Source organism: Bacillus rossius, chromosome 5, assembly GCF_032445375.1.
Source record: "Bacillus rossius redtenbacheri isolate Brsri chromosome 5, Brsri_v3, whole genome shotgun sequence".
NCBI classification, from domain to species: domain Eukaryota; kingdom Metazoa; phylum Arthropoda; class Insecta; order Phasmatodea; family Bacillidae; genus Bacillus; species Bacillus rossius.
Window position 1 is genome coordinate 70,897,522 of NC_086333.1, and position 16,521 is coordinate 70,914,042.

General features: G+C 39.1%; 2 protein-coding genes across 2 annotated transcripts in view; one reads left to right on the forward strand and one right to left on the reverse strand.

The window, feature by feature from the left end:
- The window catches only part of LOC134531985 (adenylyl cyclase 78C), a 504,301-nt gene that overhangs the window by 418,275 nt on the left and 69,505 nt on the right, over positions 1-16,521 (forward strand). Inside the window, exon 14 of the mRNA XM_063368091.1 lies at positions 8,283-8,549. Within this exon, the coding sequence (XP_063224161.1) occupies positions 8,283-8,549 (267 nt within the window). The remainder of the gene's footprint in view (positions 1-8,282; positions 8,550-16,521) is intronic.
- LOC134531988 (uncharacterized) lies at positions 935-3,685 on the reverse strand. Its single transcript, XM_063368095.1, has 2 exons — positions 3,556-3,685; positions 935-1,455 (listed from the first exon to the last, which is right to left on the reverse strand). The coding sequence occupies exons 1-2, from the start codon at positions 3,559-3,561 to the stop codon at positions 1,054-1,056; spliced, it is 408 nt and encodes a 135-aa protein (XP_063224165.1). The 5' UTR covers positions 3,562-3,685; the 3' UTR covers positions 935-1,053.

Below are 16,521 nucleotides of genomic sequence, written 5' to 3' on the forward strand. Positions count from 1 at the left end.
TTCCTGTATGTTCCGGACCCCCCTCATACGAGGTTATGTCAAGAATTCAGTACATGACTCCTCTTCAGTTACTAAACAAGTTGAATCTTGCTGCACTTGTAAATTCTACAATGTATTGACTCTTTGCTTTATGTGCCTATGACTACGAGTTGCAGGAATAATGTAATCAAGTGATGCATCTGTAATATCATTTGATAGAGACTGTCACACATATTGCTTAAAGTTTTTCTACACAAATCATTTACTAGTCTCCATAAATGAGTTTGCAATTTAAGTGATTTTCTTATTGTGAACATATGCATCTTTAGTAATATTTTGACCTTTTTTACATCCCCACATATGAGTTTCGTTAGTATTTTCTCCCCATCTCTTCCGTACAAGCTGTGATGCAGGGTTATTTCAATGTGAACTTTTATTTTAGGTCATTGTATGATATATTGGTTTAGAATCTCGTCAATGACGAGATTATTAGAGATGGATAAGCAATGTGTAGGTCATGGAAATCTCGTAAGCGAGGAGTCAATCATGGTCCATCTACAGTGAGGTACCATCTCCGTCGATTGCCTCGAATGATTTCGCGGGAATGGGCATAGACCATAGAGAAGGGGGGAAGAGTTTCGTCGGGTAGCATTAAGTAGACCGAAGATCATTTGTCCGAAATGTCAAAGAAACGACATCAGGTGAAGTGAATGTCGGTCAAATGAGGTTTTCGTTAAATGGATTTCGATCAACTGAATTTTACATTATATACCTGATACGTTTTCCCAGTGATATAAATTTTTTTCGGGTTTTCGTTGAGATTACTGATGGCCAAACGACTGCTTCTCAACCTCTTGAGACAGTTTTGTGTATGGTTTTGTGTTTTCTGCTTTACCATGAAGAACAAAAAATCGTTGGTGTACTTTGAGTCGACGAGCAAAAGTTCTCGGGGTAGTAGTTCTATGTTTTTAATAGCAGTAAGTTGTTGCTACGTGATAGGATGACCAAATGCAGGTACGTGGGGGATAAGTGGTTTGTGGGGAGAGCGTCAAGGAGAAGAAGTACAAGAAGGGATCACTGGGACGACCGCCGCCGCATCTGGTTGGGGCTGATCTGCAGGAAGCTCTCGTACACCTTCTTGCGGAACTCGCTGCACTCGAGGCACTCGGGGTCCTCGTCGCCGTCCTCCACGTGCTCGGGCGGGATGAGGGCGCCGCACGCGCACCGCACGCCGTTCGAGTCGCTGTACTGGCGCGAGGCGCGCCTCGCCGTCGGCGGCTCCTCCAGCTCGCTGGCGCGGGGCTCCTGGCGCCAGTCCCGGGGCACGTGGCCCACGAAGCTCTGCAGCACCAGGCGCCGCAGCTCCTCCTGGGAGATCTCCGGGTACCTCCTGGGGCTGGCGGCGGGCCTCTTGGCCTTGTCGTCCTTGGGCGGCGGCGTCTTCTCCGCCGCCACCGGCCCCGCCGGCTTCTCCTGCTGGAAGCACACGGGAGTCCTTTCAGCACTCGCAGTCTCACGTGGCGAACATTCGGAGAATAAGAGCCTGACAAATTGTGGTTTCAGCCACATTTATGGACGTGGACGGATCACGTGTAGTTTCCGCACCTGCCGCTGGAATTCTCTGTCGGAGCAGCTACGTCGACTATGGATGATCATTCGATTTGCAGAGCGACTATATATATATATATATATATATTATTGATTTTGATGATGAAACGGCTCCGATGCAAGCGAAAAAAAGCCCCAGTCTCAAAGGCGATCACCAGTCTTGGGAAGCACTTTGCACCAAAAGTCAAATAGATGCTTTCAACCGATTTGGTCGTGATGAACCTACAGCTGAAATGTCAGTCGTATTTTGACTCACTCTGTGTGCGTGTGTTTGCATGTTTGTGTGTTTAGTGTGTGTATGTATGTATATAAAATCAGTCAGCAAACAAAACCCTGATTTGTATTTTAATTTTTTTTTTTTTTTTTTGGAAAAGATTAAAGTACTTACTGTTTGGCAAACTATTTCAAGCATAAAATAATGCACTGTAAAAGTTCCATAGTAAATCAAGAAATTAAAAAAAGAGAGAAGTTGCAGAATTTAATATTGTACTTTATATATATGTATATATATAAAATCTCGTGAGTCGACCAAGTTCTACAGAAAGTTACCTTCTCCGTCATTTTACTGGCATGACTTAGGACATGGTCGTATATTCCTGGGGGGAGGGGGAGGACGTATGTCATTGCTGGTTCCACATAACCTGAGTTTTTAAGGGTTTTAAGGAAACCTCACTTGAACGACACACTCAAAATAAAGTGTTTAAGACAATGGCAAATACTAACGGTTAAGCCACAACTGTATATAACATGATTTCATGCTTTTAGTACATGCTAGGATTTACATAAAAATTTGCCTTAAAAGTTTAGGAAATTTTTTTAAATAAGAACATGTTTAACAAACATAACATTTTTACCAACTATTAAGTATTGTAGTTTTATGTAATGTAGCCTACGTATTTAAAATCGCGTGAAAAACATTACATCTGAAATTGTTGTCACGCCAGTCTAATAGATGGAAGCATTTATGTGCAGTGTTAACTTTGTATTTGTTTAAAATGTACAAAACCTACTTTAAACTTTAAAAAAAAATTCTCTTAGCAAACTTTTTGCTATCGTTACACATTTTAACTGAAGGAATGAACTTCCAGTGCTTGGAATTTCCTAATTGAATTGCAAAATTTTTGTCGCCATAGCCTATAATAAGTTACATTATTTGACTTTTAACTAATAAAACAATTATTGTAATGTCACACGCTCGTCTGTGTTGATAACATAGGGCTGTATGGTTTTGGTTTATAGTTTGAGTAAAGTATAGTTTATAATTTAATGTAATGCCTGAAGTTACAGTGACTGGCTGTTACAGATAGTTTCACCGAATATTGTATAAGACAATCTACGAAACTCAGGCCCGTTAACATGGGCGAGGCACGAGACTCATTATTAGAGTGCTCCTAGCGGTGTGAGCTGTAAGCATACATGCGAAATTTAAATTTGTGTACGTATGCTTCTACGCATTGACACCTCTATGAACTGTCAATTGGAATTCGGGAAGCCTACACTTCACCAAATATTGTAGTAGATGCCAAAAAGAAAATTATTTGTTTACAACCCATTTACGCATTAAATATCAATAAAATTGAAATAAAAACACAAAATCTCGTACTGACAATATTGTTTACAAAACTAATTATAGCTCATGCCACCAGGTTCGCTGCCATCACTTGTCTCGCGGATTTTCGACGAGTGTACTATATAATTGTACTAAAATAATTGGTTTCACAATGTCAGTCTTTGGCGATAAGTATTAAATTAATTTTTGGAAATGACCTTAACTTCAATAATACTTTGAAAATAAATTATTGTTTTTTTTTTATAATCTTTTTAAGGGTGATATCTGCTCTAACAAAATCAATTTTACTATAGTAAAAGTAAAAAAAATGGAGTAAAAACATTCTAATCCAATACGGCGTCTTCCGCCTCACATCTCTTCCTCACAAACCAAATTAACTGATTAGGTAATTAATTTACCTTCATCTGGTACCTCGGTGGTCAGAAACGTCGGATGTGACTGCTAACTACGTTTGATGAGGGTTGGCTGTGTCTCAGCGCCCAGTCAAATGCTTCTCAGTCTGTCACAGCAAGGGTTTTTGTTATAACTAAAAATTTTGTTGACCCGTAACCACGGAGAGCCTACAGTTCACATGGATGAGAGCAACAACCACAACCCGAACAGTTCCGAAGTTTACCGAAGTAAAGGGTTATGTTAGGTTTGGTTCTGTCGGTGTAATAAATAACAGTTCTATATTTTATTTTTCCAGGGGGGTAGATTAGGTAATGTTATCGTAATTAAATGAAAGGTTGTTTAGGTTGGATTAGTGTTATTTTAAATATTCTATGACCGTAGTATGGTGTGTTTTTATTTTCACGAGTGACCGGCAAACTTCGGAGAACTTCGGAACTTTCAGGTGTGGCTCACATGCTCGCGCATCAACTGGTCCGTATGACAGAACAAATAATAACTGCGTTCAATCAGAATAGCTATAATCTCGCAGCGTTTTTGGACATAGAAAAAGCCTTTGATAGAGTACTTCATGAAGGCTTAATTTATAAATTATATAAAACTGGCTTCCCCGATTGTTATATTAAATTACTGGCCTCGTATTTAGAAAATAGATCGTTTAGAGTCACGACAGAAGGAGCACAGTCCGATTTAAAAATAATTAAAGCAGGAGTCCCACAAGGCAGCATCTTGGGGCCGGTTTTATTCAATATTTATATCCACGATATGCCTAAGCCCGCACACCGATCAGTTCAGTTTGGCTGCTACGCGGACGATACGGTATTGTTTAGCAGATCTAGTATTCTAGAACTCGCAGCAGACAGATTACAAACCGCGTTAAATTCAATAGAACAGTGGTGCACAAAATGGCGAATTAAGGTAAACCCTACTAAATCAGAAGCTATAGTTTTTACGCGTAAACATCTCCCGCCACTTGAAGATAGACCACGACTAACACTTTTCAATGAGAAAATTCCTCACAAAAATGTGGTTAAATATTTAGGCGTACACATGGATAGGAAACTACTATGGCGCGATCACATAGAGGCGAAAAGAAAAACAGCATTCACTAGGCTCATGACCCTCTACCCCGTCATGAGCAGACGTTTAGGTAGCTCTGTTAAAAACGGAATAATAATTTATAACGCACTAATAAAACCAATAATCACGTATGCAGCGCCGGTGTGGGCAACAGCAGCGGAATCTCACTTAATCAAGCTACAGAGAATTCAGAATAAGAGTATTCGTATTGCGACAGATGCGCCTGTGTATTGCCCCGTAAGGGCTATGCACAGAGAGCTCAAACTCGAACTTTTAAAACATTATTATTTCCGAACTGCGCAAAAATTCTATGATAAATGTGCCATAAGCAGAAACCCATATATTTCATCACTGGGCGAACAAGATCCAGAGTTGCATGGAAAATATAAAATGCCAAATTCAATCTTGGCTCACAGACCTCCGTAGTGTGCTGTGGCTGGCTGAGCGATCGGCCAATCAGTCTCCCGCGAGTTGAACTTAAATTATAGACATTAACGAATAATTTGCTTATTCAAAATGGTCCGAAGCACGCAGGTGTAGGTTCGGCTCCCGGGAGTTCACTGCCTGTTGTGTTAGGGCTGACTCCCTATGTACGATGGGCATGGCCCGCCTGGCAGGCTTCACCTCCAGTGCCGGTTGTGTTTCTGAAAGACATGGGATTTTGAATTACAAGCTTGCAACAATGCCAGAATGCGAATAGGTCTTGACTTAATTCACCTGTAACTTTATACACCGACAGTTCCTCTATATTTAACTAGTAGTATAGTAGTAGATATTAGAGATTTGTAAATTAGTAATAAGTCCTAGATACTAAGTAATAGTCATCAAAAATATATATTTCTAAAATAATAATAAAAAATCTAAAAAAAACTATTAAAAAAAAATTAAAATATATATATATATTTTTAGTTCTTATTTTAGTTTTATCTTAAGCACTGCACGTCCATCCCTGAGTTGGGTGTTTGCATATTTCGTAACGAAATGCCTAGTTTGTAAGTCATTTATCTTTTTTCTGTTTTAGTTTCTTAGTTTTTTAGGTGCTGACTGGCGGCGGAGTGAGTGGTCAGTGCAACCACTCACCACCAGGGACGCTTGCGTCCCTGGTCACTAAATCCAGTCCTGGATAAAAAGCAAAGCGGACTACGAGTCCAAGTTCCCAACCCCCGCATGGTAGACTCTTTTCTACTCTGTCCAACACTTCATCCAGACCATCCTCTGTCTCCTGTAAACTCCTACACGTAATGCATGCCAATTTGCATCCCGCATGAATGTGCCCAGGGTTTTCCCTGTGTCTATGCAGGTTTTACCTGGGCCCAACCTATCTCTAGTTATAGTCTAGATTTAAGAGTGAGGGGAGTTAGTCATGGCGCCAATCGCTGCCATGGCTGGCCAATCCCCTCCTAGCACATGATGCATGCGACCCTCTCCTTGCATGGCTAATCCCAGCATGACTAGGCGTATAGGCTTCGGCCTGAGACGCACCTAGGTCCCTCCCTAACCCGGACCCCTCCAAAATACACTTAGTTTTAGTTAGGTTAGGAAATTAAAAAAAAAAAAATCACATGCTCGCGGTGACGTGGGAGATAATTGGCGATAGTTGTCATCACACCCGGGCTCATCATTGTTTTAAATGTGAATTTCAAATATAATTGAATATTAATTGTAATTCTGTCACGTTTTTAAATAGTCGTTTACATAATATGATTTTCCAATTATTTGGGAGCTTGTTACTGTGTTTAATGCACAACAATGACGTGTAATTTTGCCGCATTTGTCGGTTAAAATTTAAGTGACGACAAACAGATCAAAATGGTCCATGATTGAGTATGTATTAGGCGTCAAATGCGTATTTTAATCCAGAAGATTCACATATTTTACATAACAATCTTCAAGCGAGGTAAATTCTTTAAAATTTAACTTTTGTGAACCAGTAATTCTATATTATTAGATGTAAATAAAACACATATATAAACTTTAAAATTGAATTTTAGATTATGACTTTTGCTCATTGGATCACATAAAAAATAACATTGGAAAGCACTAACAGTGTTTTAAGATTTAGAATAATTAACACACTAATCTTCCTGTTTTAATATGTAATTGACATTATAAGACATGTTTTCTTATGAGAGAAACGGGTTTGTTTGGGTTTTGGGTTCTCACTTAAAATCTAACTGACAAATCAAGCAAATTTACAAGTCATTTTTATATGTTTAAGAACATACAAATCTCCTAAATAAATGGAAAAAAATCTTAATCTGTAGTTAACGTTTTGAAAACGTGACAGACTTACGAATAGTACTTACTCAATTATATGTGAAACTCCCACTTAAAACAATGTTAAGTGCGGGTGTGTTGACTACTAGCGCCGTTAGTTCGCAAACCGCCGCGAGATTCACTAAGCGGACGGAGAATGGAAGGAAGTTGCCGGATCTTTCTACATGAACCGTGGTCCCATGACGATCGCGTACATTCAAACACAGAACGTCGCCTTGCAACTTGCTGTTCTGTCTTTGGAAACTGGTCTTAACACAGGAAATCGTGCACCGGAGCGATTTTCTGGATATTGTCTGTCATATTTTTTCCACTTTTTAAAAAAAAATTGCTAACAAAAATTATTATTTATTTTTTAATTCTTCTCCGATATCACGTGTCTTCGTATGTGTAATTCTAGTTTCAAATCAGTAGGTGCATGCAGATTTCGCGAAAAGATTTCGAAGACTAGATGAAAGTCAAAACACTGCAGCATCGTCTGTGTTTCGTGATTGGGTGATTTTCTCCCATGTACATATCGATTGTAACAACAACAACAATCACAGTGATCCAGTGTGGAAGCAAACGCGTCCTGAGTGGCTCGGTCAAATAAGGCGACGACTTCTCTCGCAGACGGCCGCCAATCACAAGGAAGAAACCACAGGCGCGGGTATATACCTACCTTGTTGCAGTCTAATATGTGTTCAGATCTTTTCGCAAAAAAATGCCTGCCCCTACACATTAGTAGGGACCGGAAAAATTCGGTGGTTCAATGACCTGCAGGATGAACTCCATAGTTCTACGTGCACTCGGTCAAATGTCACCCACTCATTGCCTGCTGTCTCGTGAGACGTCCCTACGTAGCAGCCGGTGATTCGATAAAGCTTTTGTTGGGTGTTTCTCGTTGGCCCAGGGTCACCCAGGTGAGTTGTGAGCCAATAGCAGAGGCAGCACTGAGGTATAACTATTTGTATTTTAGCCTATCGCTAAATGAATTCGCGAAAATTTTTCCGGTCTCTACATTATTAGTATGACCACCGCGGAAATCGAAAACACAATATGTGACGAAATCACCACAGTCCGTTAAACAGCCGAGAAAGACGTGAATAAATGCTAAACGCCGACTTGGGACATGGTTTTCGACAAGGAATTGTATTAGAATACTGGCCATCTTGTACGAATGCACAGTAGCGGATCCAGAAGGGGGGGATAAGGGGCTCAAGCCCCCTCCAGAAGCATCTGGCTCCACTATTGTTTTAGTGTTTGCCTTGATAAAGCCTAGCCTCAGCTGGGTCAAGCCCCTCCCAAACCAAAATCCTGGATCCGCCACTGCGAATGCACCGAACAGATGGCGGCGCCGTGGTTACGCCCTTACGCCCGGGCGCGGGACTTGTCTGCGCAGGAGCACGGGGTGGAGACCTTCATCATCAGGCAGGTGGAGCCGCTGAGGCCGCGCCGTCGCCTGCACCATCGCGGCTCCAGACCCCGGCTGTGGTCCGAGGAGGACAAGGCGTGCCTCGCCCCCGACAACAACAACTCCGCGCCCCCCTCGGCGCCCGCCCCCGTGCCACGCAACCACAACCACAACCACAACCACAACCACCAGGCCATCGGCTTCATCGACGAGGAGGCCACCACCGACTGGCAGCCCGAGATTCCCTTCGAGAACGTACGTTTGCTTCGGCCGCGTGTCTCATCCGCGCAGTAATACTGGCTTGGCATTATGTAACATGCACGATGAAACAAAACAAAACAAAATTGGTTGTCTGTAAAAGTCGGTTTACGGACGATAGTTTAACGTGACAACGTCATAACAAAACATTGATGAAATGATTGCATACTTTTATGAATAAAATTGAATCATATTTTTATTATTTTAATAATAAAAGAATAAATACTTGAAATTATACTAGTAATCAGATTTTTAAAATGCAAGAATATTTAACCTTTATTGCCGAAATTGTTGTAATAAGCAATGAAAGCCACATAAACTTTTCGTTTAAATATAATTATGAACAAGTTTTCGTATAAATAAAGTGATATCAAATATCTAACATAACCTATTATTACTGCACTCGCCACAAGATGCTACTTTTTTTAATAATAAAAAAATTAATACTTGAAATTATACTAGTAATCAGATTTTTAAAATGCAAGAATAATTAACCTTTATTGCCGAAATTGTTGTTGTAATAAGCAATCAAAACCACAGATTAAAATTCGTCGAGAATATTTTTCATTGTTATGTCTTCCAGTGCTAAAAATGATATGCAATTGTGGCCCCGGGCACGAAATTTTATTTATAATTCTTTAATAATAACGCCCATCGCGATAAACAAAGGAAAATATGTATTAACGAGTGCCTGGTTCCCGCGGCAGCTGATAGAGGGCACGATTCGTTCAGTTCGCGTCCGTCACCGTAGATGTAAGCACCATAGGGGAATAATATTATTTCGTTTTATAATACTATTTTACAACAAATACGCATCCCAAATACACCAAACTATTTTGTAATGTGTTACAATATTTTTTAAAACATTGTGCAAAAGATCCCGGGTGTAATTTGAATTATTATGTGTAACTGTAAAACACCATTGTTCGTTACAAACGTATTTGAAAATCCAACATTACTTTTAAATAACCGTACCGATTGTGCTGAAAATCGGTGGACGATCGTTAAATTATATAATATTAATAATTCAAACGACGAAAACATTATTGAAAAGTCAAATCGATTGTTGTTCCAATCGAGTGGAAGAGAGATACGGCGCATGCGTACAATGAGCGTAATGGGACACATCCGTAGTGGGAAAATGTGCGTTACGGGATACTTTTTCGTGCGTGCAGCCGGCGTTCATCGATTTATTAGACGTCACGTCAAAAGTCACTTTTTTATGGTCTTAAAAAACCAAATTGGAAAAAAGTTCAATATAGGTTGTCCATTAAAGAATATCCCAGTTTCAATGGTATATTATAACAGTTTAATTTAGACTATTAAGACAAATCATACATCAAATTGAAGATAAACTCACCTAGTTTTTCCTTACAAATGTTCAATATGTGCAACTTTAGTTATACGGCACACATCCAGCCTAAAGTCCAATTCTTCCCACACTTTGGTTGACAAGTCCAGAGTAATGGAAGCAATAGCCTCTTCAGTTATGTGTCTCAACTACGGCAAATCAATAGGTAGACGCGGAACGTAGACACGATATTTTATAAACCCCGAAAGAAAAAAAGTCGCACGGCGTTATGTCAGGTGAACGTGGAGACCAGCGTAAAAAAGCTCTGTTGACACGGCCATTACGACCAATCCAACGGTCAGGGACTTGGACGTTCAACCACTTTCGTACAAATGGGGAGTGGCTCCACCACTGTTGTCAAATAAAGTTTACTGGTTTTTCCTCTGCTAACTGGGGAAAGAGCCATTCTTTTCGCGCATGCAAGTGATAAAAACAACAAAGCAGTACTCGCGCATGCTCTTAACTAAAACTGTTAAGAGTTACTTTTAACTGTGACCTTGAACCAAAACTCTAAAACGATTATAGTTAATGCTATTAAAATTTGTAACTGAGGCATTCTTCCATGACATAATGTTTACTAAAACTTACCTTTAGTACGTCCGCGGGGTAAAAACTCTAATCGCCGAGCCTGAGACAGTTATTTGAAGAAGCTCCGAGCCAACCCGCTAGAGTGTAGCTTTCATAATATATTACTAACATAGCTCCACTGATTGTGAGAAGTAATAAATGAGGTATTATCAGGCAAACAAAACCAGTGAAACTTAATTCACTATATTTTGCTAACCACATATTTTGTGGAGTAGCATATAGCCCAGGAAATGAAAGGAAAAAATGTATAAATGTCGGGAAAAATTAGAGACAAGCTGTACTTTTGGCAGGTGTTAGGACCCAAAAAGAGGTGTATTTTCCCAAAAGTCCCCACCCCTCCCTCCTGTGCTTCCCCCCCTACCCACCCTTAAACATCCGATTTGCAAGCATTTGGATTACCCTTCATATCTCCGTTGTTATTTATCGCAGTAAAATTTTCTATATATCGTTTTATTCTTTATATTATTATCTACAATAAAGTTATATATAGTTTTGTTCTAAGATTAGCAGTTAACTAGATATTAGCTGAGAAATGTCAATTTTTACAATTTTATGTTAAGTTTGTTAAGAATATTTAAGTTTAAAATTTTAATTTGGGACAATTTCACGAAATACTTAAGTTAAAAAGTGTAGAATGATTCTTTAGCTTACCAACGGTATTAATTTTTCATAGTTTGGATGACGATAACATGAAGTAGAGGGCCGTAAGTAAACTAAGAACTCGCCTCTCGCAACCCGGACTTAAAGCAATCTGCCGCACCCTATTCAAGCTCGCTCCGCTGGCCTTAAACGTTACTTGTAATTCTTCCTAATTATTTTAAATAAATTATATATACAATTTTAGTTCACAATACAAAAACAAAGTTGGTTTAATTTTTATATTATTTTTGCCAGTTTTGGTTCGGGGGGGGGGGGGGGGGGGGGGCTTCAGCCCTAACCCACATAGGATCGTTCCATTATCCACCACCTATGGACCCACCGAGTCCCGGACTGGCAACAACCGGCAGCTGTGAACAAAAATACATGACTGCTTATTCACAGTATGAGATAAAGAGCAATCAGTATCATCCACAGCATCACGGACAACCCACCCACCCACTTCAAGCTGTTGTGACATTTACTGAATTATTTACTTCTTTATGTGCATTTATATTTCCAAACTTTGCTATTATTTACACATCATGCTATTTAATTTGTATAGACTATTTCTACTTACAACAAAAGTACTTCAATGTATTTTACAAACAGATCTATTCATAACGTTTTCGACTCAACGCCTACATACATAATTATTCATCATCAATTGCATCTTCATCTTCATCTATGGCTGTTGCATTGTTACACGAAAGACCATTCCAGTGTTCACACATAGCTGAGCAATGTAAACCTGTCTTTCGACATCTATTATAGTTCCCACATGCAGATTTACATGAACATGACACTAAGTGCAACAGATCGTTTGGTGCAAAAGGCTCTTAGATGTGGTAAATGGTTTAAGTACGTTTCTCTCGCATCCAGCTTCTCTTACACACTTATCCAAATTAATAAATGGAAGAGCCATGACATATGTTGAGTCACATTTTCCCCTTCTGCTGTTAATGAGGTTCATGAAACCATTCCATCCTGGTTGGACATTCATTCCAGAAAGCCAAATAAAGTTTAGAGGAAACATGGTTGCTACTGTGAAGTCTGAATTTTTCAGCTCAGCTTTTAATTCGTTGTACTTTTTCACAGTAATGCTACTAAGTCCGTTGTGGGCTTTTTTCTTTGGGTAAGATCGTATCCTAATGCATTCTAGATTAAATGTTCCAGAAGATTTCCTTGCAACCTTTACTTGAGTTTCAACACTAGAATCTGGGGTAATAGTTTGGACCCCGCCCAGTGTTCGAACATTGACATCAGCATTATCAAAAACATGCTGTATGAAAGCATCTTCATTTACATTTGGTGATTCTGAATTTATGAGAGCATTCATGTACACGGAAGCTTCGTAATAGGATGCACAAATACCCATAGAAGATATCATGTTGATAAGATGCTTAGATTCATATAAACGATGTAGTGTCAGAGCTAAGCCAATGTGAAGTGGTGACAAAAATGATCTGGGTCTTACAGCTGATATAATAGCATGGTTTATGACTACACATTTTCTGTCTACCATTTCAAACTCTGAAACGTTTTTCTTTTTCGTAACTCTTTGTGTGAAAGCTGCTAATGTTTTTGGTATTTAATGTTCTCCTCCACATGTAATGTCATTGGTATCTGGATATGTTTCATGATAATATGCCTTCTTTTGAATATCTTCTTTAATGATGTCAGCTGCAGCCCATACAATCCTAAGATTTTCCGTTTATAGGTTCCCATCTCTTTCTTTGTACCAGGTCTCAATAATTTTATGGACAGTATCAGACAAACACACAATTTTATTTCTACCTGAAACATTAGATACCATAATTCGTACTTTAAAGTGTTCTAGAAGAAGATTTTTCAGGTGTTTGTCGGAATATGTATCTTTTTTCCCTGAAATGCATGCCATTATATCTTTCAACTCTTGAAGTGAATATTGGCATTCATCGCTTTGTTCAATGTAACTGCACAACATTAAAAAAGATTCTTTATCCGTCATCGGTCTGCCTACAAATCCTTCACTTGGGTTTGTCTTTGAAAAAGTGTCATGACAGTTTTTATGGTATCGTGCTTCTGGGGCTACAAGGTCACTTACATTTAAAATGCGTGCTTTCACTTGATCTTCCCATTCATCGCTCCGATCTTCACATCTCTGCAACAAACTATCTTTAATTTCTAATGTTGCTACCATACGAACTTCTTTTCCTACGATACAAAGCAGAATCGACAATTGCCTCTTCCCCACAAAAAAATGCAACCTTTTTTTGTAGTCAAAATTATTTCCTACACTTCGCAAAACAGGCGATAATTTTGAAGGAATACATACAGCAGGACTTAGTGATGATGTAGTTGCAGCTTTAATACTTGATGGTCTCGTATAGTTTTGCCTACACGGTTTTTGTACTCGAACACTTGATTTTCCTTTCAAGTTCTCGTGGAGCCCATCCTTTCGTAGAACGCTTGCTTCTGTTATTGTCTTCAACCCTTTTGTAACAACAGCACTATCTACTTCCGTATCTTTACCGCATAGAATACAAAGTAAACTTAAATGTTCCATTTCAATTTTAGTTAGTATGAATTCTTGTTATAACATGGTAGGTAGATTCAATCCTGAAACATACGAAGACGAAATTACTCATCACTTAGAAAGTTGTTGATTTGCAATTATCGAATAGTAAAAAGTTACCATAGACTGACAAATGCGCATTTTAATAGTATACTTATTTACTTAAAATGAAAGTTTGGTATTCTGAAGAACCATAAAAACATTACGATAAATAGTCACTGTGTTGAATTGAATCAGTTTATAATTACATATTTAAAAAGATTTTACTACAAATATGTAAAAATATCTAAGTCATATGATCTATTAATTTCCTGAACTTCAAAAACAGTGTATTGACACACACATAAATAGGCCTAACGGTGTTTGATATTTGTGTTGCAATTGAAATCACATTTACGTGATACAAATTTAAAAAGTAAGAAAACTGCAATAAAGCCGACATATAGTCTTCTGTGTAAAAATATTTTATAAGATGTCCTGGTGGCTCTTAAGATGTGAAGCATCTACAATCGATGCTAATATGAGAATGAAGCAGGGCCGGAGTGCTAGGGTGGGGGATAGCACAAGGCTGCGAAAAAGGAAAAAATAATCGACAGCCGACCATGCAGTGGTACAAATGAAAAAAAAGAGTGGTCCTATCCGGGAACCAAACCCAAATCGTCTTGGTAGGAGAACAGCAATATAACCACTGAATAGCAACAGCCGACAGGGAAGAAGTGGTTTTTTATTGTTACAATAATACTTAGCTTTTGTTATTGAAAACATTCTTACCTTCTTAGATTTGCGAGAAGCTGTTGCAAAATTTCTTCAGTTATCAAAAATTAACACCGTACTTTCTAGTACTTCACGTTATTATGTGACGTAGAGTAAGCGGAAGTTTTAGAAAATCACGCACATACACGCTAGAACGTTACCGCACGCTTCAAAACCACTCCAAGAACTAGTCTGTGGAAGACGGGCTACTCAAGCCAGTAAACATTCTTAAGAAATTTATGGTCGGGGGTGGTTAGGGACATTTCCATGACTCAACATGCCAGCTCCCTCGCTCTTGATAGTAAGCCTGTTGTTTAGCCTCCTGAGGCCACCCACTGCAGCACGCACCAAGGGTAGAACAAAATGCAGCGCCTTCCTCGCATAATCTAGTGTTATACACATGTTATCGTCATCCAAACTATAAAACATTTATACCGTTGGAAAGCTAAAGAATCATTCTACACTTTTTATCTTAAGTGTTTCGTGAAATTGACCCAAATTAAAATTTTAAACTTAAATATTCTTAACAAACTTAACATAAAATTGTAAAACTTGACATTCTTCAGCTAATATCTAGTTAAGTGCTAATCTTAGAACAAAACTATACGTAACGTTATTGTAGATAATAATATAAGGAATAAAACAATATATAGAAAATTTGACTGCAATAAATAACAACGGAGATATGAAGGGTAATCCAAATGCTTGCAAATCGGATGTTTAAGGGGGGTTAGGGGGGGAAGCACATAGGGGAGGGGTGGGGACTTTTGGGACAATATACCTCTAGTTAGGTCCTAACACTTCAGAAAATATCAGCTTGTCTCTAATTTTTCCCGACATAAAACCTTCTTTTCCTGGGCTAATACTAGAAAAATTTAATGTCCTACTAATTTTATATAGAACATGTTTTTTTTATTACGAAACGGCATTAAGTATTTCTCACAAAGTTTTAATGCTGGCAGCAAAATCCAATTTTTCGCCCATTGACTAGTAGCCCATCTCTACCCTGCCCCCCCCCCCCCCCCCCCCCCGGCCGTAGCAACCAACCTGCTTGTTATTAATGCATTAAATTTTTGCATCCCGCATGTAAGTGCCCAGGGCTTTCCCTGGGCCCAACTTATCTAGTTTTTAGTCTAGAATAGACAGTGAGGAGAATTAGTCATGGCGCCAATTGCTGCCATGGCTGGCCAATCCCCCTCCTAGCACACGATGCATGCTACCTCTCCTGCATGGCTTAACACCTGCATGATTAGAGCGTATAGGTTCGACCTGAGACGCACTTAGTCTCCCTCCCTAACCTGTACCCTCCCAAATACACTTAGTTTTTCGTTAGGTTAGGAAAAAAATTGTTTAAATCTCTGTTACGTATCAAATAATTAGTAGTCAAGTAGTTAAATTAATATTGTAAACCTAACACGTTGGGTTTTAACCCGGCCATTCAGGGTTTCTTTTTCTCTAGTAGTTAATATGGGCTCACCCAACAGATGTCGCACGAAAAATGGTTTCAGCTTCCACTGCAAGAGTCGCACTTCTACGTCTCCCTCCTTGTTCTATGAGTAAGTGTATGTCAAGCGGGAAGCCTTCTTTTCACAGACGAGAGAGCCACACCCGACGTTCCCCGAAGTTCATGCTCGCTTTTTTTTTCCCGTACCACAACAGGTGTATTTATTTCGGGGAAAAAAAATCGCGGGCATTTATTCTCCAAATGCGCTGGTTTAACTTATAAGATGTCATTCTTAAAATTACTAATTAACATACATCATAGGTTAGCTACATTATAAATACTTTAAAACATTGTGAATGGTTGGTTATATTAGGTAAGTATAGCTACATTAAAAATACTTTAAAAACAATTTATGGTTGCTTAGCAAATAACATTTTAATATGTAGCTGTTTACTGTGCCTCGAAAAAGTCAAATCGATGGTTGTTCCAATCGAGTGGAAGAGAGATAGATGCGGCGCAAGCGTACAGTGAGCGTAACGGGACAATGAGTCATCCTTTTTCGTGCTTGCAGCAGGCGTTCATCGATTTATTAGACGTTGTCACGTCAAAAAAATAAACCGAAGATGCACGATCGGGCTTT